This window comes from Sinocyclocheilus grahami, unplaced genomic scaffold, assembly GCF_001515645.1.
Source record: "Sinocyclocheilus grahami isolate Dianchi unplaced genomic scaffold, SAMN03320097.WGS_v1.1 scaffold686.1, whole genome shotgun sequence".
Lineage (NCBI taxonomy): Eukaryota > Metazoa > Chordata > Actinopteri > Cypriniformes > Cyprinidae > Sinocyclocheilus > Sinocyclocheilus grahami.
Window position 1 is genome coordinate 33,436 of NW_015505865.1, and position 23,267 is coordinate 56,702.

At 38.6% G+C, this 23,267-nt stretch overlaps 2 protein-coding genes across 4 annotated transcripts in view; both read left to right on the forward strand.

Moving 5' to 3' along the window:
• Positions 1-533: 533 nt before the first annotated feature.
• On the forward strand, positions 534-2,464 carry ankrd39 (ankyrin repeat domain 39). Of its 3 annotated transcripts, none has more exons than XM_016243273.1 (5): positions 534-619; positions 853-944; positions 1,029-1,132; positions 1,225-1,428; positions 1,559-2,463. In XM_016243273.1, exons 1-5 carry the CDS (start codon positions 612-614, stop codon positions 1,691-1,693), a joined length of 543 nt encoding a protein of 180 aa, XP_016098759.1. In that variant the 5' UTR covers positions 534-611; the 3' UTR covers positions 1,694-2,463. The 3 variants fall into 3 exon arrangements, with proteins under 3 accessions (XP_016098759.1, XP_016098760.1, XP_016098761.1); XM_016243274.1 differs by having other exon boundaries at positions 536-619; positions 750-944; positions 1,559-2,464; XM_016243275.1 differs by having other exon boundaries at positions 536-619; positions 833-944; positions 1,559-2,464.
• Positions 2,465-4,840: 2,376 nt separating this feature from the next.
• LOC107559452 (fibroblast growth factor receptor 1-A-like) overlaps positions 4,841-23,267 on the forward strand; it is a 20,336-nt gene continuing 1,909 nt past the window's right edge. Inside the window, exons 1-8 of the mRNA XM_016243283.1 lie at positions 4,841-4,954; positions 8,808-8,930; positions 9,314-9,571; positions 9,651-9,731; positions 10,379-10,551; positions 13,558-13,681; positions 13,955-14,136; positions 18,033-18,177. Of these exons, the coding sequence (XP_016098769.1) occupies positions 8,831-8,930; positions 9,314-9,571; positions 9,651-9,731; positions 10,379-10,551; positions 13,558-13,681; positions 13,955-14,136; positions 18,033-18,177 (1,063 nt within the window). The 5' untranslated portion in view covers positions 4,841-4,954; positions 8,808-8,830. The remainder of the gene's footprint in view (positions 4,955-8,807; positions 8,931-9,313; positions 9,572-9,650; positions 9,732-10,378; positions 10,552-13,557; positions 13,682-13,954; positions 14,137-18,032; positions 18,178-23,267) is intronic.

A 23,267-nucleotide genomic window follows, 5' to 3' on the forward strand; every position in this document is an offset into this window, starting at 1 on the left:
CCCTCCAGGAGGACGGCCGGCGCGACTGGTTGTGTTTGACCAGCAGGTGAGAGCAGCGCACTTTCTCCACCTCGCTGACGCCGTCGGGCCCCGCTCCGCTCGGCCGCTCCCACTGACTCGCATTCGTGATGGGATTGAAGTAATAAACCCGACCTGAGACACACACCCACACAGACACACCCACACGCCCCCACACACACACACTACACTACACACTAAGTTAAATGAACTACATTTTCTGTGGTAAATTGATCAACGGCATGGCATATATGCTACAGAGCTTAAGATATCCATCACAGAATATTCCCTTGAGATCTTGTTAGGTTTCGTATTATTTAGTGAACAGGAAACATTTTATTCAGGTTTTCTGTCTGTCTGCCTCTCTCTATTTCTGTCTGTCAAAATAATATGTGCACCCAAACGGCCACCCATATGTGCTCACAAAACATTAACTTTTTTACTAAAACTGGACCAAAAAATAAAAATAAAAACCAGGACCAGAGCACCCAAAATCCGGAGGTTTGTCACTTCCGCGTGACTTTTATTTTGAAAGGCCGTCCGTTTGTTGTGCGCAGAAGTTGCTTGTCTTCACAGCCGCTCTTTCCCAACCCATGTGCAGGTAATGACAGCTTTATATACACAGAAACAGATGTTCGTTCATCAGAATTTGAACTCCTTAAACAAAACGCAAACGTGTCAAATGTTCGTCTTATTATAACCTGGCATATTTGCTTGCTACCTTTTATCAGGCAGCTAAATGTGACTAACAGCTGAACGCATTGTCACTAACACACATGAAGTATGTTGGACGTATCTGTGATGCTTAATACAGTTCATACCAAATAAACGCAGGATGGGTTCCCATGGAAATCAGTGCCCCTGTAGTGCCCACCGCTCAACAGCAAGCGTCTATCAGACTCTAGAGGAGATGGACTTTGAGAGAGGTACTTTACTGCTTGCATGTTCATATATATCACCATATCACCCCATACTGGTATATCAGAAAGATGTGAATTGCTTGTTTGTAGGTGTATGGTCAGCTGCAATGGATGGAGATGTGGAGAGAGTCAGGGCATTTATCAAAAAAGGGATTGATCCTAATATGAGGGACCAGGCAAACTACACTGCTTTGGTTTGTTCATTACCATTAATGCAAACATTATTAATTACAATAATTTCATAATGCATAACCCATTCACAGGTGCTACTTTTTTTTTGGAGCAGCATTATGCTAGTCGAGCAGGTCAGCTGTCAGTGTGTGAGTTACTCCTGGACTGTGGCGCTTGTGTGAACATCCAGACCCGTGGTGGGGCAACCCCGCTTCATAGGGCGGCTTACTGCGGACACCACAGTGTGCTCAAGTTACTGTTAGACCGTGGGGCTGATCCATGTCTGACTGATGATGATGGATCTACAGCACTTCATAAGGTACAACTAGTCACCCTGATGCATTCTTAATAAAAGTGCTTTTTTTAGGTAGAGCTTGGTATGTTGGTTTTAAGTTGCAGACTACTTGATGCTAGTTTCTGAGTGTGTTTGTGATTGTATGTGCACACAGGCTGCGGAACAGAAGCATTTCGCGGTTTGTGAGATGCTGGTGAACCGCTTCCCAGCCTTACGAGTTGTGAAGAATAAAAGATCGCACACATCCTTCGATCTCTGTCCGGAGAATGAGTTCTTGAGTCCACAATGACCTGATCTTGTCTGTAATGTCTTTGGCCTTCTCATGAAAGAATATGAAGTACCTTTTCAAAAGCTACGCCTTGTAAATCAGTGTGTCTTTTGGTTGGAAAGAGGCATAGTTGCACAGGTTATTGATCAGTGCAGATCAATACAGATGTCACTACAGAGTAAAATGGCAATCCAGTGCAAAGCATGCTTCCTGTGGCTGTGGTTCTATAAATATGCTTAGGAACGATGTGTTGTACTTGTAATTGACCAGTACATTTTGCACTGCTGTAATTGATGCACATGGTAGCCGACACATCTGGAAAGCTACAGCAGTTTCTCGAAACCAGCTCAAACTGCTTGGACTTCTCTGATTTAAAACCGTTTCAGAGACAGGTAAAACCTTAACTTCATTTATGATGTCTGATGTATGTATTGTATTGTAGCAGTCATCTTCAATCAATCAAATTAATATATTAAAATGCTTATGTTCACTACATTGTTCATTATAGTTTAAATGATTAGTACAATAATCTAATTATACACTGTTGAAAATGTAATTAGTAGTTAGTACTTTTTACTAATTAGAGTAACTTACCCAGCAATGATGTTGATACTTTTATAACAATCATATATAATGCTTCCATCGACTACCAGAATATCATGCACTTAAACAACTAATCTTAACCAAACAGAAAAAAAAGAAGAAGAAAAAACTGCACTGTTCATTGTCTTTTCTCTCTAATGTTTTCACTGTGAATTTGAGTGAAAATGAATTTAATTATTCTTAAAGGGGTCATATGATGCTGCTAAAAAGAACATTATTTTGTGTATTTGGTGTAATGAAATGTGTTTATGCGGTTTAAGGTTCAAAAAACACATTCTTTTCCACATACTGTACATTATTGTTTCTCCTCTATGCCCCGCCTTTCTGAAACGCGTCAATTTTTACAAAGCTCATCGGTCTGAAAAAGCGAGGTGTGCTGTGATTGGCCAGCTATCCAGTGCGTTGTGATTGGCCGAATACCTCAAGCGTGAGACGGAAATGTTACGCCCCTTAATATATTGTGATGCCGTGTCCCGGCCGGCGCGACGAGACAAAACCAATAAAACCCATTATAAACGAGGCATTTGTTGCATCCAGTGGGGACATAATTATGGATTATAATGACTTATACTGTCTTTTTACGCGTTACTTTGCATCGCGCCGCATAAACATATAACCATGTCTGCATTTGTGATCGGAGCAATGACAAACAACAAGCGCTACTCTACACTGCTCAAAACTCGCGTTTGAATCGTCAGTGACAAATCCTTTAAATATAAAAAACGTACTTACAGTCTGTGAGTCAGAACAGCCGGCATTGTAGTCTACTCTCCCAGGATCAGGAAACAGTCCTCCATAAAATGCGCTGCACACATCTGAATATTTGGGTTGAACTGTTCTGGAACAGTGTTGTAGATACAGCTTAACCATTGATTTCTAGTCGTGTCCTCTTTTGGAAGACCAAACAAAGTAGTTTTGCCTTCACAATGAAACACAGCACCTTTAAGACATGGCGGCGGCAGCAACAATACTACAGTGAGAATAAAAGTTACGCCTTCTTTCTTTGCGTGAACATTTGGGTGGCGTTATGCAAATCTTCCCACATCGTGACATAGATATGTGGGGGCGTGTTAGAACGAGCCGTTTTAGGTAGGCGTGGCTGACTCTTAACTTTTATAAAGAATATCTCTTTAGCTTTGAGACTTTCGTTTTTGCAACTTTACAGATCTTCTTTATGCACCAAGCGCTTGTAACACTCCAAAGAGAAAGGAAAAATTTCAATCGCATCATATGATCACTTTAATATATTTATTACCAGACAATTTATAATATACCTCTACATGACAAGTGGGTCTTTAACTTATGGTCATTTTAAATAGCTTTTATGTATTCTATGTTTCTTTGTACCGGCCAATCAGGATTCAATCAGTTTGTTATAGTAAAAAATTTCAACACAATTCTGATTGACAGATAAACCAATTGACAGATATTTCAGTGTTTTTGATGTTGTTGTGGTTATTTTAGCAAATAGTTTGCTTCGTACATTCAACAGCATTAAGTTAAAGAGAGTAAACTTTATCACTCAACTGAAGCTATGCATTTTAGACCCTTCATATTGACTGTTCTGCTCCAAGTTGGTCACTTCTATAGTTTTGGAGCCAAACTAGTGGCAGTTCTGAGTTCAGTGTAGATCACATTTCTCATTGGATCTCTGTCTTTGGATGCCATCCTTTGTTTTGTATTTGTAAAAGCATCATCTGTAAGTTAATTCTTCATTACATAATGTAGCCTTTCTTTGAAAATGTGCTAAATGTGTTGATTTCATTCTACTTTGATAAGATAACTTCTCTATACCAGTCAATATTTGTATTTGTTGCCATTTTTGGTTATCTGATAATCTCATTTAAGTAAATTGATTACATTTGATGCCTTTTCAGATATAAGTTTCAGAATTACTTGTATGCATATTCTTTAGTTGTTGGATAACTATTCAGATTATTGTTTATTTGCTGTAGGCCTATTTGTACAGTTCCTTTTCATGGGAACTTCGAACTGCGTCCTCTAGGGGTCGCTATGGGGGACGCCTCGTCGTGACCCGTGTCTGAAGCATACATTGAAAAAACACCAACTCGTTGGCCGGCGACAGCCATGACGTCACTACCGGTGCGACTAGAGTATAAATCGGCGCCGGGAGCTACACATCATTCTCTTCTTCGTCTTCATTGACTTTTGTTTGAAGCGTGCATTTCTGTGGTATCCTCTAGGTTTCTTGCCATGCTGCGGACGCAAGCTTCAGACGAAGAAGTGAATGATGTGTAGCTCCCGGCACCGATTTATACTCTAGTCGCACCGGTAGTGACATCATGGCTGTCGCCGGCCAACGAGTTGGTGTTTTTTCAATGTATGCTTCAGACACGGGTCACGACGAGGCGTCCCCCATAGCGACCCCTAGAGGATGCAGTGTCTCGTTCCCTACTCAGGGAACCATGGTTACATAAGTAACCCGAGACGTTTTACTCCTAATCCACATCTGACTCAATGATTCCTGTAAACCTCAATGGGTGTAATTCCCAGAAGAAATTACAACGAATTCGGTAGGAATTTGGTAAGTGCGCTGTGAGTCATAATATCTTCAGTCGAGTCGAAAGAAGAAGTGGTTTCATGAAAACCAAAAGGTTTTATCTTACGACAGAGAGAGAATAGTCCAGTGACTTTCTGGAAGGATAGAAAAAGGAAAAGGTGAGTAAATTGACTCTTTAACATGTTCGTCTGTAATAAAATAGCTATACATGCTTTGTTGTTTTATTACATTTAAATAGCTAATATATGGCCTATGGGGTTTTTGTAGTATCCTAATATTTTTATGAAACCCCCGGGGTTTGGGACGGTACGCAGGAATCCGCATGTTGTTTCTATTAGGCTATGCTTTCTTTTTTGTCCTTGTCCACTCATTGTCTTACACCGTGCCTTGGATTATTTTCATTCCCTACTGAAATATTCCGGGCACAGAATTAATTATTATTATAAATTATTTCTCAATGAAATAATTTATACGACACACATATTTTGTAACTAATGGTTGGGCCTATTTATTAGGCTATACAAAAAAAGGGTGTAAAAGGGATATAATGCTGTAGTTCAAAAGGAAAAAGGAAAGAAAAGAAAAAATAATTTACTCACACTCATGATGTTCAAAACCTATGTGCCTTTCTTTAATTTAACACAAAAGGTAAACGTTAACCTTTGTCACCATTCACTTTCATTGATAAAAAAAACAAACATGTTTGGATAAACAGAAATTTGTGGGATATTCGAAGTTATAGGCTACAACAAATGTTGGAAAATTATGCACTGGTGTAGTCTTAAATAAATGTTTAATAGCAAATTAAAAACAAGTATAATGAAACTCAAAACCATAAAACAAGCTCCAAAACAGTTATGTTATAACCTTATAGTGTTATAAGGCCAATGTTTTCACCCTGTTGGAGTTTGAACTGGCTTTTGACACATTGTGAAAAACGTTGAATTCATTTTTATTTTTAATTTAAGTGCAATTTACATTCATTATGGTACATACTCTATTCTTGTAACATTCAAGTGTTCTTGTCCCTGAGTAATATCTGCATAGACCTAATTCTGAAGAGAACACATAAATTGCTTTTAGACATTATTAGCCATCCATATACAGGCAGAGACAAGGTTCTGGTTGGTGGACTTCTGTTCAGGTTGTCACAGCACCTCTCACGTTTCTTTGTCTTCATGAACTGCCCTGAAATACAACTAAAACATAAAAAAATATGTTTTGTTGGCACAAAAGTAGCAGTTCAGTCTGGTTTTGTTTAGTTTAGTTTTAAAAAATGTGATAATTGCATCCAAAATACAATGTTGTGAAAAGTTTTGTGTTTGCCGGGTGTGCAAACACAAAAACACAAAAAGTGTTCTAATGATAGCTAGCTTTAGCTACCTATTGAGCCACTGAAATGACTGTCCGAGGGCAGTCGATGACGAAGGACCTTGCTGCTGCAGCAAGGTCAAACAAAATGGGGCCACAAAAAGTCATCCATATCCATTCATAACTATGTTTGGAAACCTAAAAATTTGACATAAACTACAACACATCTGTTTTCAGAGGCACAAGTATTCTTAATGACAGCTATTTGTAAATGCTGCTACACAAAAGCAGCTGTTAACATATAAATCAATGCATGCATGCATGGTAGTTCAAACTCTATGCATTCATAACATTGCCAAAGGTATTCTGGTGGTGGTTTGGGAAGTGAATAATGCATAGGTGAAACGGCAGGGCTGGGTTGGCACAGTAAACTATTGCCCAGCACTTTTTTGAAAGAAAAGCCACTATTACACTATTAGTGTTTTAGCATGAAAGTTTTGTTGACCTCAGCTTTTCTAAGAAAAGTCTGGAAAAGAGAAGCAACTGGGTTTAGAGGAGAATTAGAAATTTGTAAGAGAAGAGGTAATGGAAAAAAGAATGAGAAGGAAGAGGAAAGAGTTCATTAGGCTGGCCATCAGGGCCGTTTCTAGCCAATTTGAAATCTCTATTGCCCCCCCAATTTTATATATATATATATATATATAGTATAGGCCTATGTATATATTTATATATATGCATATATGTATATTCTTTTCAGACACCTGCTTGTTACAAATATTTTTTAATTGGATGTTAAAGTTTATATGGGAATATTACATGACCTCAGATGATGCCAACCCTGAAACAACTTACAGAACTACCACATTTTGCTATAAGTTTGATAGCATCATAATTGCTGTTAATAGTGTTCATCATCTGTTTGATTACGTCTGAAATTGATTTTTCCATACATTTCTGCCATATGTGCATTAACTGACAGTCACCACTGATTCAGTTGCTTTGACACAATCTGTATTGTTAAAAGCGCTATATAAATAAAGGTGACTTGACTTGACAAGCTGATCATTTAACGATGCATTGGCGCAAAAAACACACCTTTTGGACAAATCTCGCAACATGATTTATCAAGTGCCACAAATACTGCCTAAACAAAATACTGACTTTGTGCACTTTATTTATTGTACCAATATTTTAAACTGGCCTTTGAACTTAGCTTTATTGCATGGCAAAAAAAAGTGTTACCTTGCCAAAGCACCAACAGAGCCCACTGATCTAATGGCGTTGTTGAGCGCTCCAGATGCAAACTTTAAATGCAACAATCAAACAGCAATTGACAGCACTCTGATCTAGTGGCATACAGGCATCGTCAGATTGACAGTACTCTAGCCCAATAATGTTGGGGGATCCAGTGGGGGCGGCAGTCCTATTTCAGGGTGACTGTGCCACTCTTTATCACAACCCTGCTAAAAGTGCCAGTACGTGCGCTCATTGGCGCCCCTTCAGCTGGTGGCGCCCTAGGTGACCGCCTAGCTCGCCTATGCCTAGAAACGGCCCTGCTGGCCATAATAGCCTCCCTGTGGAATGGGAGTCTGGTGACTCATGAGTTAGTTCACTGGAAGGGCATCCAGAATAAAACCGGATACTTCTGCTGTGGCGACCCCTAATGGAAGCAGCTGAAGGAGAGCGAAAGAGAGTTTAAGTTCTTAAAAATCAGCCAAGTAATTTGGTCCTAAACTAAGCCTTCTATCTTGTGATTTTATTTCCTTCCAGGAACCATACAGTTGTCTTTTCCCAAAAAGGTTGGGAATGCTACTCTAAACAGAAGACAATTATATTTTTATCAATACATTTTTTTGAACAAAACAAATGCTGGCATAGTAGTGGCTGTGTGGGTGTAGAAAAATAATAATATAAAATGTCATAACCACCCTAGTTAAAAAAAAACCCTATGCCATAATTTATTTAAAATAAAATTTTTTCATGCTTCGTATACTTCAAACCAATTAACATATTAATTGACATATCACTTAAGACTTAGTGATATAAAATTATAATTCATTCAACTTTATTTGGAGTATTTCTTTATTGCACAATGCACAGTTCTTAATAGTATGCCCAAAATGTCTATGAATATCATTAAATCATTAAAATGTGTAAATATCACTATTAATAAGGATTAAGTATGTAATAAGTATTATATCAGTCTTTAAATGCAAGACACTTAAAGTGTACCTGAAGTATACTTGCAATAGTTCCACTTTAGCACAATCAGATATACTTATATCTTTAGTTAGACCTCAACACTACTTTCGCACAATTAAAGTGCATTAAGCACAAAAGTAATTGTTCCAATTTAGCAGACTTTAAGTATAACCGTTTAGTATACCAAAAGTACAGTGGCAGGTTATTTTTGTTAAGCACAAAAATATGTAAATGTATTTGTAGTATACTTAGCACAAAATACATGTATTTCAAATACATTTTAGTATTTTTTTTTCACTAGGGCAGTAGTATCATAGCCCTTGTTTCACAATCTAGTCAAATCCAGATGGTTACATTCAAGTCCCGCTGAGTGTTATTTCCAACTGAATATTCTTTTTGACTCATAAATGTCACATTACTCAAGATTCTTCATGTTGTTTTTAATCACTAGTTGTTATTAATCTTCTGTATTGTTTTGCTCTCTCTTTTTCCTCTCAGTCTGGATTCAGAAAGAATCTTTAATGATGATGATGATGATGATGAAGACCGTGTTGCTGCTGATCTCAGTACTCCTAACTGAGGCTCTTCAGTCCCAGGGCAGACCGGCCACCCAAGATGAGAGTCAGTTTTTTTTTGTACTTTTGTTGTATCATGTCTCAGTTGAAGATGTGTTCATAATAAACCATATCTTCCCTTGACGGAGTGCTTTCTGACAACGTCCTGGATTTAGTAATGGTTCAAATAAAATGCCTACAGCAGAGCAAGTGTGCAAATGAGATTGGAAACACTTTATCACGGAATATATAGAAATCATTTGAATTTGTTTGCTTATCTAGGATAGTTAATCTAGTGCAATTAAGTATTTTAAAATGATTTTAATTGGTTAAGTATGCCCCCTGATCCATATGTAAATTCTGTAGGAAGAAATATTTTAATTAAAGAAATTTAAGCTTGAATTTTAATAGCCTTGATAAATAACTAAATTTCTTTCATCCTGTTCTTAGTGTTAGCCCTGGTCGAGCTGACGCCGTACACTTTGTATCCGGGGGACAAACTGGAGCTGAGCTGTAAAGGTATCGAGGAGATACAGCAAGTGACCTGGACTAAGGACCACGTTCCCCTGGTTGACGGAGAGCACACCCGCCTGCGCAACCATCAGATGGAGATTGAAACAGTAGAGCCGGCCGACTCTGGTCTGTATGCTTGCTTTGCTCAGGGACCCAACAGCAACCATACAGATTACTTCAATGTCAACGTTACGGGTGAGAGATTATGATTTGGGTTGATTTTCATATTGTTCACAGCAACAAAATTTTTACCTAAACTTTTGTTCTCGATCAGATGGATTGGCTTCCTCAGAAGACGATGAAGAAGATGAGTCTTCCTCAAAGGAGGCCAAGCTATCAAGTGACCAGAAACTTTGTGAGTCGCCCTCCTCTCTTAGTCAATCTCTGTGCTCCAAACTCTGACTCAAAGAGCTGCAAATGTCAATAACAGTATCAGTTCCTCAAGAAATTGTTAGGATTTTATTTTAAAGCAGGAATTATAAAAATAAATAGGTCAAATTTTGTCTAATAAGCCATAGCCGTCTTGTGGAAAATGCGGAGCTTTTGTTCATTAGACTGGAATTCTTTTCAGAGTCCCGAGGGCATTATCAAAACAGTCAGATGGAGCAAAACTAGCAACCAACACCCAAATCTCACACACTTTTGATGTCTCTTTAGGAACGTACTCTTATTGTTGTTTTGGATTACTGTTCTAAGATGGTCATGGTCTTGATAATGTTGGAAACAGATGGGAATCTGAACACCAAGGAAGTTCAAGGTCCAAGATCCATTGAGAAACAAATGTTTTACTGAAGGTTTTCAACAAAGTGACACCAAAGCACAAACATGCATGAACAAAAGAAGTGACTTTCCACAAATAAAGAGAAAAAAAAGAACACTAAATGTTTCAGCCCATCCCGATATTGTTCACATTGTAGTTTCATTTAGTTTTGAAACAATAGTTTCAAATGGCCACTTTCATTTTTGCCATCTTGTTTTATGTACTTTCTATCTGTTTGGCAGCAATGGCGCCTGTCTGGGATCAGCCTGATAAGATGGAGAAGAAGCTCCACGCTGTTCCCGCCGGCAAAACCGTCAAGTTCCGTTGCCAGGCCAATGGTAACCCTACACCAACACTCAAGTGGCTCAAGAACGGCAAAGAGTTTAAGAAAGACCAGAGAATAGGAGGCTATAAGGTGAGAGCACCTGGATGTGACTGCAGACACAGCACTGAAATGCTACACTAAGTTGTATGGACCACTTCTGTGGTACTTTTTCCCTCCTTTTTGGATATTCACAGTCTATGGTTGCTATTTGCCAGGGGTTCTCAAAGTTTACTACATTCAAATGTCCGAATCTGAATTCTCATCAACGTCAAAAGGTCCGAAATAATTGTTATTAGGCCTACAAAACTTGTTTTTAATAAACATGCTTATAACTTTATATAACAATTCAACTTTATACTGTATATGCTAATTATCATATCCATGACGTCATCAAGTCATACTTGCATTTACTCTCTGAACTCTTACTTACAGTACTGCATTTTTATACAACTAAATGCCCAATAAAGCAGTTCTCGTTTACATATTTTATGTTTCTGAAATAGTAATTCAATGTAACCAGCAGTCAGTTCAACTGAATTGCTAAAATTTTGAATTATAACTGCAATACACTGTTATACAGCAGTGAATTATATTACTTTATTTTATATATCATGCAGCACAAACGTCTGTCTGTGTAACAAACTATGTGCATATTTACAGACGAACTACAATCATGTTCATATCTGCCCAGACAGTCAAAAGTGATAGATTTTTGGAAACGCCGTTTTGTACTCATTCATTCACAAGTCTGTTTTATGTTATATTTCTCAAGATTAGATTTTGAAGTTTGCTAATTATTTGCACCAAAACAGCATCTGAACAGACAGGAGTTGTGCAGAGCACGCCTCTTTGATTTACATGACGCATGTACAGGTGGAGTGTCGAGGGAATCATGAGGTGGGCGTTTCAGAAGGGTAGAAAATAATTATTCATATTTAAACTGCCCTCATGCAAAGTATATATATATATATATATATGTATGAACAATCAATATATTAAATTATCTATTGTATATTGAAAATATATTGAATAATATTATTAATATATTCTAATACATAAGGAATTGCTTTTTCATATAATGAAAATTAATGAACAATATATTTACTTATATATCGTAATATATGTCATTTTAGATTCAATAATACCCTTCATAATATGTAGATGTACATGTAAACAATATGGTACTGTGTGTGTAAATATATTTGAACATACAGTGACAGAACTGGAGAGGCTCTGCAAGGAGGAATGGCAGAGGATTCCCAAATCCAGGTGTGAAAAACTTGTTGCGTCTTTCCCAAAAAGACTCATGGCTGTATTCGATCAAAAGGGTGCTTCTACTAAATACTGAGCAAAGGGTCTGAATATTTAGGACCATGTGATATTTCAGTTTTTCTTTTTTAATAAATCTGCAAAAATGTCAACAATTCTGTGTTTTTCTGTCAATATGGGGTGCTGTGTGTACATTAATGAGGAAAAAAATTTAACTTAAATGATTTTAGCAAATGGCTGCAATATAACAAAGAGTGAAAAATTTAAGGGGGTCTGAATACTTTCCGTACCCACTGTATATTCACATTTATATGGGAGCATGCATGTATATATCTATAATATATGTACCCAATTTTGAAGAAAATATATATTGTGATATATATCCATGTATTCGTATTTATATATAGCACATAAAGGACTAAGTCAATTAACAAGACATCCAATTGTCCAAAAATCCAAAACTTTTCAGTATTTGTTTTCATTTTTTTACCATCACACATATTTTCATGTATTAAATGTATAACTATGCAAACAATGAAGTGAGATAATATGTGTTCAGCTTTATGTAAACCCAAGGATTAACTCTTGAGAAATTGAGTGTTTCAAAGCTATAGCATGTAAAAATGTAGTGCAGTTTTTTTGTCTTCATTTCTATATATAATTTTTTTCTATGTATCAATAAATAGCCTTACATGGTCCATGAATATATTGCAGTATACTGAAAATATAAACCGTTCTTTACCATATGAAATGTATTATGGACTATATTTCATTATATTTTCTAGTATATTTACATATATTTTTGTTTTGCCTTTTAATGTATTTAGCAGGTTTCTGCTTTTACATGTTGAGCTGCAAGAAGATTTTGTCTTGATATATCTGATATCTGACGAGTTCTGACTCAGTTTCACTTCTTCTTTCTAATTTTGTACATTATGTAATTTTGTACATTGTGTGTGTGTGTGTGTGTGTGTATATATATATATATATATATATATATATATATTTTTTTTTTTTTCACGCCCACATGGAATCTACATTGATTTTATGTCCTGATGTGCATTAAGTAATTAATATTTCTTATTAGATATGTGTATATCTCTATACATGTATTCGTATTTATATATAGCACATAAAGGACTAAGTCAATTAACAAGACATCCAATTGTCCAAAAATCCAAAACTTTTCAGTATTTGTTTTCATTTTTTTACCATCACACATATTTTCATGTATTAAATGTATAACTATGCAAACAATGAAGTGAGATAATATGTGTTCAGCTTTATGTAAACCCAAGGATTAACTCTTGAGAAATTGAGTGTTTCAAAGCTATAGCATGTAAAAATGTAGTGCAGTTTTTTTGTCTTCATTTCTATATATAATTTTTTTCTATGTATCAATAAATAGCCTTACATGGTCCATGAATATATTGCAGTATACTGAAAATATAAACCGTTCTTTACCATATGAAATGTATTATGGACTATATTTCATTATATTTTCTAGTATATTTACATATATTTTTGTTTTGCCTTTTAATGTATTTAGCAGGTTTCTGCTTTTACATGTTGAGCTGCAAGAAGATTTTGTCTTGATATATCTGATATCTGACGAGTTCTGACTCAGTTTCACTTCTTCTTTCTAATTTTGTACATTATGTAATTTTGTACATTGTGTGTGTGTGTGTGTGTGTATATATATATATATATATATATATATATATATTTTTTTTTTTTTCACGCCCACATGGAATCTACATTGATTTTATGTCCTGATGTGCATTAAGTAATTAATATTTCTTATTAGATATGTGTATATCTCTATAGGTTCGAGAGCACATGTGGACCATCATAATGGAGTCGGTGGTACCGTCAGACAAAGGCAACTACACCTGCCTGGTGGAAAACAAATACGGCAGCATCAATCACACCTACCAGCTGGACGTAGTTGGTCGGTCCTATTTCTGTTCTTCTCTTAAATCTGCTTATTATAAATCTGCTTATTATGATGAGTTAGTCTGCATGTTAAAGAGGCTGCTTCCTGCAAGCTATATGACTTTCGTGTTTATTGAACATTTGTGGAATATCCCATTTTTCGTAATACTGATCCCAACTTTGATTTCTTTAAGAGGAGAAAATGCTATTCAGTTTTTATGTTAATTGGGGTCATTTCTGTGTAATGTACCTATAATATGTTTGTGCGTGTGTTTTACTGAACCTTCAGGGCACAGGCCGATTCTTCAGGCGGGGTTGCCTGCTAACCGTACAGTAGTGGTGGGGAGTGATGTGGAGTTTGAATGTAAAGTCTTCAGCGATCCTCGGCCTCACATCCAGTGGCTGAAGCACATTGAAGTGAGAGGCAGTAGATTCGGCCCTGACGGACTACCATATGTTCGGGTCTTGAAGGTAAAACCTAAAACTAGTCTGAGATGGGCCTAAGTGTGTTTCAAGGTTGTCGGCCAATTACAGTGAAAATTATTTTAATTTTTTTAGACAAAATAATGTTGTGACAACTCAGAGTTTGCAATATTTCATAGTCCTACTCTTTGTAAAAATGAACAAGTAAACTTGCTGTCTGTTTCCCCATAAACATCCACTGTAAGTGTATATAAATACATTAAAGGATTAGTTCACTTCCAGAATAAAAATGTACTGATAATTTACTCACCCCCATATCATCCAAGATGTTCATGTCTTTCTTTCATTAGTCGCAAAGAAGTTAAGGTTTTTGAAGAAAACACTCTAGGATTTTTCTCAATATCCTCCTGAGACCCAGCTATGGAGTTTTTGCCTCTGTAGTGGACATTATATTTTAGTGAATGTCACAGTTGTAAGTCTGGATGTCCTGTACAGAGCACATTCAGGGCTTTCCAGAGATATCAAATGATTGGAAGTTTCACCGTGACCACTCCCTCTCCTTGGTTTTTAAAAATGGCTGACATTAATTTAGTGATAAAATACATCCTTATGGAAATATGATAATATTTTGTAATTATAATTTAAATCTGATTAATTTTCAAATTGTTTGTCATAAATCAACATCTCAGGAAAATGTTATGGGGTTTCAAATCAAAATATGACTTCCTGTTATGAAACAGGACATCATTTCATACATGTCCACTGTAGAGGACACCAGGACTAAAAGCATGTTTATTATACATTTTGGGAGACAAAAGATTTGAATAGGAAAACAAATTATATATCAATATTCTTATGAAATATTAGATATTATTATGAAAATCTGGCCAATTACTACTCCCATTATTACACTTCTTTTTTCAACATGCTGTCCCAACAGCACTTTGATATGCAAATTAGATACAGTGCATAGATAACATTGTGCTTAATGGGAAAACCAGTTTATGGAATTTTTACACACACATGTTGCATAAAGCAAAATGGTGTATCAAATCATTTTGTTATATATTTTATAACATAGTTGAGAACCATCCTTAAACAAAGTTAGGCATAAAAAAAATCCTGAAACCTAAAAATTGATTGGGGATTTTTTTTTTAAATCCCATTGTTTTTGCCTTTTCATGTCTGTTCGTGTCATTTTATTTTTAGAAAAACCAATCAAATCATTTTGTTATATATTTTATAACATAGTTGAGAACCATCCTTAAACAAAGCTAGGCATAAAAAAAATAATTTTATAATTTTTATAATTTTTCAAAAATGTTATTTTACCATTTTCTTCTTATGCTCTATCTACAGAGGACATAGCATAACATATGAATAAAATATAATTTTTCAAAAATGTTATTTTACCATTTTCTTCTTATGCTCTAAAACAATGTAATGACATGAAAAAATACTAAATTCACAAAGCTTTTTATTTCTGGTTCTCAGGAGGATATAATGGACTTCAATGGTGGGCAACGGGTTGAAGGTCCAAAGTTTGAATGCAGCTTCAAAGGGCTCTACAAGACCCCAGCCGAGGAATAAGGGTCTTGTCTAGTGAAACGATCGAACGACTATATATATATTAGGGGTGTAACGATACGCGTATTCGTATTGAACCGTTTGGTACGAGGCTTTCGGTTCGGTACGCATTACAAACAGAACGATTCATTGGATTAATCCTATTAGCATACATTTGGAAAATAAAAGAGTTTAAAGTGTGTGAAATATAATGTTCTCAGTGTCCGCGAGCTCAATAAGGCAGCCCAAACAACGTAACAGGAAAAGTGCTGTCTGGCCCGCGATAACCTCCCCTTGCTGGGTTGCCGACGATAGCCAGCGATATAGTCAAAAACATCAATTATTGGCAATATTAAGAGGATTTTGCATTTCCAATTAATGTAGGCCTGTTACATTCTTATTTTTGTGGTCTTATGTGGACCACAAGAAAAACATTAAGGGGAATAAATGAAGACAGCTATACCGTTATCAGCATATGTTGAAGTAGATTCGTCTCTCGTCATCTCTGAGAGAATATGTGGCGTCGGATGCCGAAAGCTCTGTCATTCCATTTTTACTTTCACTTTCTGCATAGTGAATTGACTGAGATTAAGACGTTCACCGGCATAACTCTTGTGCAAAGTTTGCACGTGTGTAAGCACGGGCTTGTGTGATATCCATTGGCTCACCTTCATGGTTTAAAACTGAAATATTTCCAACCTTGCAATGTAACCAATTCTTTGAAGCTGCATTGAAACTGCAATTTGGACCTTCAACCCCTTGATCCCCATTGAAGTTCGCTATGGAGAAAAATCCTGGAATGTTTTCCTCAAAAACCTGAATTTTTTTTCAACTGAAGAAAGACATGAACATCTTGGATGGCATGGGGTGAGTAAATTATCAGGAAATTTTTATCCTGGAAGTGAAATAATCCTTGAATTTGTCTCTGTGGTTATCAATGCGGATACAGTTGAAAGCGTTTAAGTTGTAACAACATTGCTTTAATTCTGTCGATCACCAAAGCTCTGTGGATTGCGAAAGCTGATTCCAAATCATCAGTTCTCAACCTGCTAGACTAGACTGCCTGGCGGACATCTCAGCACAGATTAAAGAACATAACTTGCAGCTCAAACTAGCAAAGACAGAGCTTCTCATCTTCCCAGCCACTCTGATGCTACAGCACAGTGTCACCATACAGCTAGGATGATCAACAATAATCCTGTTGAGATCAGCCAGAAATCTTAAGGTAATTTTTGATGACCAGCTGACCTTTAAAGACCACATTGCAAAGACAGCATGGTCACACAGGTTTGCATTACACAACATCAAGAAGATTTGGTCCTGAGCAGGCTGCACAACTTCTTGTCCAGGCTCTCCACATTTGCTACCAGTGCTACCAGTTTCTGCTTGTTTCAAGTTCAAGGCATTGAAGCTTGGGTACAAAATAGCCACAGGCTCTGCACCGTTCTACCTCAACTCACTCTTCTGAGTCTATACCCCCAACAGAAGCCTGAGGTTGATAAGTGAGCGATGCCTCGTGTGACCTTTTAGTGAAAATATGTATCTAGGTAAAAGAGTAGCAAAACTTGAGCTTTAACTTAGATTTGAACAATGAATATACAGGCTTGAAATTGAAATTTACACTCACAGCTCGGATGTCTAAAGCTGAATGATTCGATTTACGATCATAGACAATAATCAAACTTGTTTTGAATTCAAAGTTGCAGACCAATAGTTACAGATGTGTAAAATAACTTGCACATAAATACAAAGCCAGGTTCAAATGTGCATTATATATTTACTTTTGCACTTTACTTATGCAGTTCAGAAAACATCAATACGCATAAGTAACAGTGCAATACAGTTCATGAGTCGGGAAGGAGGACGAGGAAGTCAGGGGTGGCGGGTAGACCTCTTTATTGGTCGCCACAATCAAAATAAAACAAACAATAAGTGCTGCTCGGCTCACTGCCTCCACAGTCTCGTCTGGTCGCACAACACACACTCTGCTACGACTCTCTCTCTCCCCTCTCCCAGGTCGGCGGGCACTTATCTCTCGACTCTCCGCCAATCACTGGAATTGCAAACAGGTGTTAATCATTATTCACTTGACCTCCTTATCACCGCTCGTCTCCAAACCCTTTCTCCCGCTGCAGCCTTTCGCCTTCCCACGCCCCCCTCGCCACAAACAGTTATTTGTAAAACACTGGAAAGCCTTCACTCTGATATGTAAATATGACGTTCTTGGCAGATTCTCATAATCTATTTCATAAGAGCAGTAAAGGCAGGGGCCTAACAAGGACACTGTGTTCCAAAATCATTATCCAAAAATGTTATTTTTCCTCTGGTGGGTTTTCCCAGAGCTATCCGGCCTTATTCTGTGGTTCTTTTCTCTATAGGCGACAGGCGTCAGCACCACGAATAAGGAGATGGAGGTACTGCAGATCAGGAATGTGTCTTTAGAGGATTCTGGAGAGTACACCTGCTTGGCTGGAAACTCTATCGGCCACTCCCATCACTCTGCATGGTTGACTGTCTATAAAGGTATCTTGTGGTGCTCCTTTTGGTTGCTGGTTTCTTCTCTCTGTTTAACAGCGGCAGTTCACACTGTGGGTTGAATTTGGTCACATCACTTCGTTGTTTTCCATAAAATCCATTCCAGAACAATAATTCGTTCAAAGGTTGGGCTTAATGGAAAACACAAAATATTGTTTTTAACCTTTTAAATGTTCTGTTGAAATTGACTTTTTAGCAAATAGTGGACATTCACTTATCATAAATATGACTCATGTCCAGTTGTTTAAATTGAAATCAGTTTGACAAAAACACATTTTAGAATTTGCAATAAAAGAAATAACCCATTAAATGGAGTATGTTAGCGAATCCTAGCATGTGAATGTCATAAATATTTTTTAAGCTATTAAATTGGCCTCAGAGTCCCATTGTCATTGCCAGTAAACACTTCCTCTTGTGTTCACTTTCATTACAAGCAATACAGTGGTTTTGTAGCAAATAACAATGCAAACATATTCTTTGTGAACCGCACCATTCTTCAACCCCTTTGTGTCTGCTTTGTGGTTTTGTTATTCATCTGGGTGTTGACTGACACTCGAAATGTCAGTCGAAGCATGTCAAAATGACATGTTTCTGGTCTTTCTTTAGAAAAATGGAATCAAAGTGGAGCCAAACCTCCCACAATCTCGGAGTAAAACTGAACTTTTTAGAGGTGCACAAAGTAAATATTTACTCAAAGACAGGAACAGTACTTTTGAAAAATCGTTTACACTAACATAACGTTGAGATCACGTGAGCACCCGAATACTATTTGCTTTATATTGGTAACCCCATGTTATGTATTCATTTGCGGAATCAAATAATTGTGGCTGACTGGAATTGGTAAAGAATTGCATTTTACAGTACATGTACTTACTATCTATTTACAGTGTACTTTCACAAGAAAGTACTAAGTAATACAAGTTAACTACTTGGACTTCATTTTGTTTTAGGTTATGTTTAGTACGTAGTTGTAGCTAGTACCAAGAAAACTAAGAGTATAAATATTGACCAGTGCCACATTAACAAAATTTGTTTTACACTGCTGACGTAATTAGTGACGTTGGACGAACATCTCTAATTATTCTCACAATGTACATCAGAAACTGTAATTTAACTTCAAAATATGTTATGTAAAGCATAACAAATAACAACTGAGAACAGATGACATATTGTGGCTAGTGGTTTGGCAAAGCTTTGTTTCCATTAGAAACTTTTATATTATAAAACCCTTTTCCTAGTTTTTTAAGATTAACCTGTGTTTTTGTCTTATTCCGAATCACTACGGTACACTTATAATAAGTACTTATATTTGGACTATTGTAGCCTGGTCGGATCGTCACCGCTGCGGAGTAACACATACCTGCGTGAATCACCAGAGACATAAACTTAGAGAAGCAGCTACGGTTGGAATGTTCTTCTGCTGGATGTGTGCAGTTCAATTTATTAACCGCTAGAGCGCCAAAAGTTACATAGTGCTGCTTTAACTTAAAGGAGATTAAACTACGGTCCTAAACGCACCTATCATTTTGCTTTAGAAGACAATAACTCATCAAAACTGGGTTCGTTGGATTAACTTTGTATTTATTTTGTGTGGTTTTGAAGCGTAAATTTTGAGGGACCCATACACTAACATTCAGGGTTTGTACGGGTGCTTGAAATCCTTGAAAACGCTTGAATTTTAATGTAGTGTTTTCACGGTTTGAAAAGTGCTTGGATTTTGAATAAAGTGCTTGAAACCGCTTGAAATTGAAGTTGCATTGGTTTCATAATAATACGCTCAGGTTACTTATGTAACCTCGGTTCCTTGAGATAAGGGAACGAGTGTTGCGTTAACACTCTATGGGAAACTCCTGTTTACTCTGAAACTGGAGCCTGATTTTATCATGTTCATGTAGCTGCACGAACCAATGGAGCTTCAACATGCCAAAAGGGGTGGAGGCTACTGCTATATAAGACGACTCTGAGCGCCATTCAGTCAGAATCTTTAGACTGAAGCGACAGTCATGGACTCGCGTGCAGCTTTATAGCACGGCAGCCTTATCTCAAGGAACCGAGGTTAAGTAACCGGAGAGTTCCCTTTCAAATGGTCTCTCCCGTTGCGTTAACACGCTATGGAGAATGCATCCAATTGTGCCATGCTATAAGCAAGTGCAGAACGAAGCCGCTCTGCGGGTCCAGCTCCGTAGCACCCGTACTGAGGGCTCCTGTAAGTTTGAGCTAACAATGAGACCCAAGCCACCTAGGCTGAGGACTACATAACAACATGTTCTCCACTTACAAAAGGAATTAGGTAAGCTTAAGTGGACAAAATCCATCCAAGTTATAGAACCTGGTGAAGGTAGACGGCAACAACCAGCCGGTGGCTGCACAGATATCACCAATAGAAATCAACATACACTCTAAGGGTCCAAACCGATTAGGACCCTGCTCATCCTCTGAATTGGAAAGAGCTAGAAGGGTGGTGACTTGTGCTCTGAATGGAGTGAAGAGCACTTAGGCACATAGCCGTGTCTTGGTTTGAGGATGAATCTACAGTCATTAGGCCCAAACTCAGACATGAAGCACTGACTGACAGTGCCTGCATGTCACCCACTCACTTGACTAACGATAACAAAAGGAGGGGGCCACAAGTTGGCCGACTGGACCGGCTTGAAGGGAGGGCCCCGTAGGGCCCTGAGGACTATAGATAAGTCCCAAGTCAGCATAGTATGAGGACGAGGTGGATTCAATCTCCGAGCTCCCCTCAGAAACTTAACAACAAGGTCGTTACTGCCGAGTGACTGGCCAGCCGCAATAGAATGATTCGCCGTGATGGCTGCCACATATACTTTGAGCGTGGAAGGGGTGCGCCCCTTGTCCAGTAGCTCTTGTAAAAAAGTCAGCACTCCACACCAGTCAGAAAAGACTGACCATTTAAGGGTGTAGTGGCGTCTTGTAGACGGGAATCTAACCTCCAAGATGGTATTAGTCAAATTCGCATGGAGCTGTAAAGACTCCTGTCAAGGAGCCAAACATGAAGTCTCAACAGCTCTGGCTGGGGATGCCAATTCATGCTCCTCACTTGCGAGAGGAGGTCCGTCCTCAGTGGTATTGGCCAGGGGTCTGCCGATAGCAGCTGAATCAACTCGGGGAACCATGTCTGATTCCTCCAGAGTGGGGCCACCAGGAGGAACGAAACATCTGGCTTCCCTGGCCCGTCTGATGACCTGATGAAACAGGGCAACTGGGGGAAGAAATAGAGGCGAGTGCAGAGTAAATCATGGGCCAGGGCATTTCGCTGCTTTGAAAATGTATTGGGCAGTGAAAGTTGTCTTCTGAGGTGAAGAGGTCCACCTCTGCCCTCTCGGAGACAAACCAGATCATTCGAACCATTTGGGGATGTAGTCTCCATTCTCCTGGAGCTACATTGCCCCTGGATAGCATGTCTGCTCCCTGGTCTAGCCTGCATGGCACATGAACTGCTCTCAATGAGAAGAAGTTTGCCTGTGCCATTAAAGGAGGCATGGACCCAACCTGTAAAGGGAGGTTTTTAGGGCTAGGAAAAAAATGCCATCATCTCAGGGCAGTTGATGTGTAAGCATTACTTCAGGTTTGACCAGGAGCCAAACATCAGTCTGCCCTCGTACAGAGCTCCCGAACTTGAGTTGGAGGCATCTGTCATGACCATCTTCCTTCTGGAGGTCAGTCCCAACAGGATGCCTGATTGAAACAGATGAGGGGATTTCCAAGGGGCCACAGCTCTGATGCAGCGGTGGGTTACCCTGACATGAAAATGTCCCAGATGCCAAGTGTGGGACTAGACATGGGCTTTGAGGCAATACTGGAGGGGCCACATGTGAAGCAGGCAGAGGAAACGGCTGACATGAGGCCAAGCATCCTCTAAAAAGCCCTGAAGGGATGTGCATTTCTGAGTCTGAATGACACAGCTGAATTATCAGGGAGTGTTCCAGCGTAATCCATGCCCGCATCTGGGCAGAATGGATAACTGTCCCCTGCAAGACCACTCGCTGGCTGGGAGACAGAGAGGTCTTGGCTAAATTAATTTTTAGCCCAAGCCGCTCCAGGTGGCTGAGCAGCAACGAGCTGTGAGTAATGAGTTCCTGTTCCGATCTGGCTAAGTCCAGCCAATCATCTAGGTAAATCATAATGCAGATTCCCATCTGTCTCAGAGGGGAAAGAACCACTTCCATGTTCTTTGTAAAGTGCGTAGAGCCAGAGACAGTCCGAATAGTAGGACTGTATATTGATAAGCCACCCCCTCGAACGCGAATCACAAAAGCGGTCTGTGATGTGGGGCTATCTGGATGTGAAAGTGAGGATCTTTTAGATCCACTGATAAAAAAAAACAGTTTTTATAAACATATTTGCGTGAGGATCTGCTTTCAAGTCAGCATGCATGGTTCAGATGCTTGGGCCCACCATTTTTCTTGGGAATGAGGAAGTAGCGGCTGTAAAAGCCTGATTTGTTGTTTGCTAGGGGAACCATTTCCACAACTTTTTTTTGCAAGCAGAGTTTGCACTTCAGACTGGAGAAAGTGAGCATTGTTGTCCTGTACCGAAGTTTGAATAATGCCTCTGAAGCGAGGTGGCCTGTGAGCAAACTGGAGTGAGTAACCTCATTCTGTGGGGCGGGAGCGCTCTGGCAGGAAGCAGGCTGTTCCAGAGCTGACCATTCTAAGCTGAGATTCTCCATGGCCTGGAGAGAATGCGAATCAGCTCTCCGTCGGCCAGTAATAACCCATTGAGGAAAAGGGTATCAGGATCCACTCCGGAGCATGCCCAGTCCTCCAAATCTGAAGTTGTCAGTGATATAAAATCATCACTGACAGCATTCTCCTCTGATCCGCCTAAAACGATCCAACCACCTGTAGACGAGGGGCACTAATCCTCACATGTATACACACCGGTGAATCAAAGTGCTGCTCGAGACTCATGCTCTCGCAGTGAGAGCGGTCTGCTTCAGTGAGTGCAGCCTCAGCATGGATATGACACAGGCGCATGCAAATCTGAAACTGTCAGTATAGAATCATCAGTGACAGCATTCTGCTACGATCCGCCGAAAAGATAAAGCCACTCGT

Coding starts and splice junctions, on each gene's coding strand:
- ankrd39 (XM_016243273.1), top strand. Junction 1,133..1,224: donor AGGCAAACTACACTGCTTTG/GTTTGTTCATTA, acceptor TTTTTGGAGCAG/CATTATGCTAGTCGAGCAGG. Junction 1,429..1,558: donor GATCTACAGCACTTCATAAG/GTACAACTAGTC, acceptor ATGTGCACACAG/GCTGCGGAACAGAAGCATTT.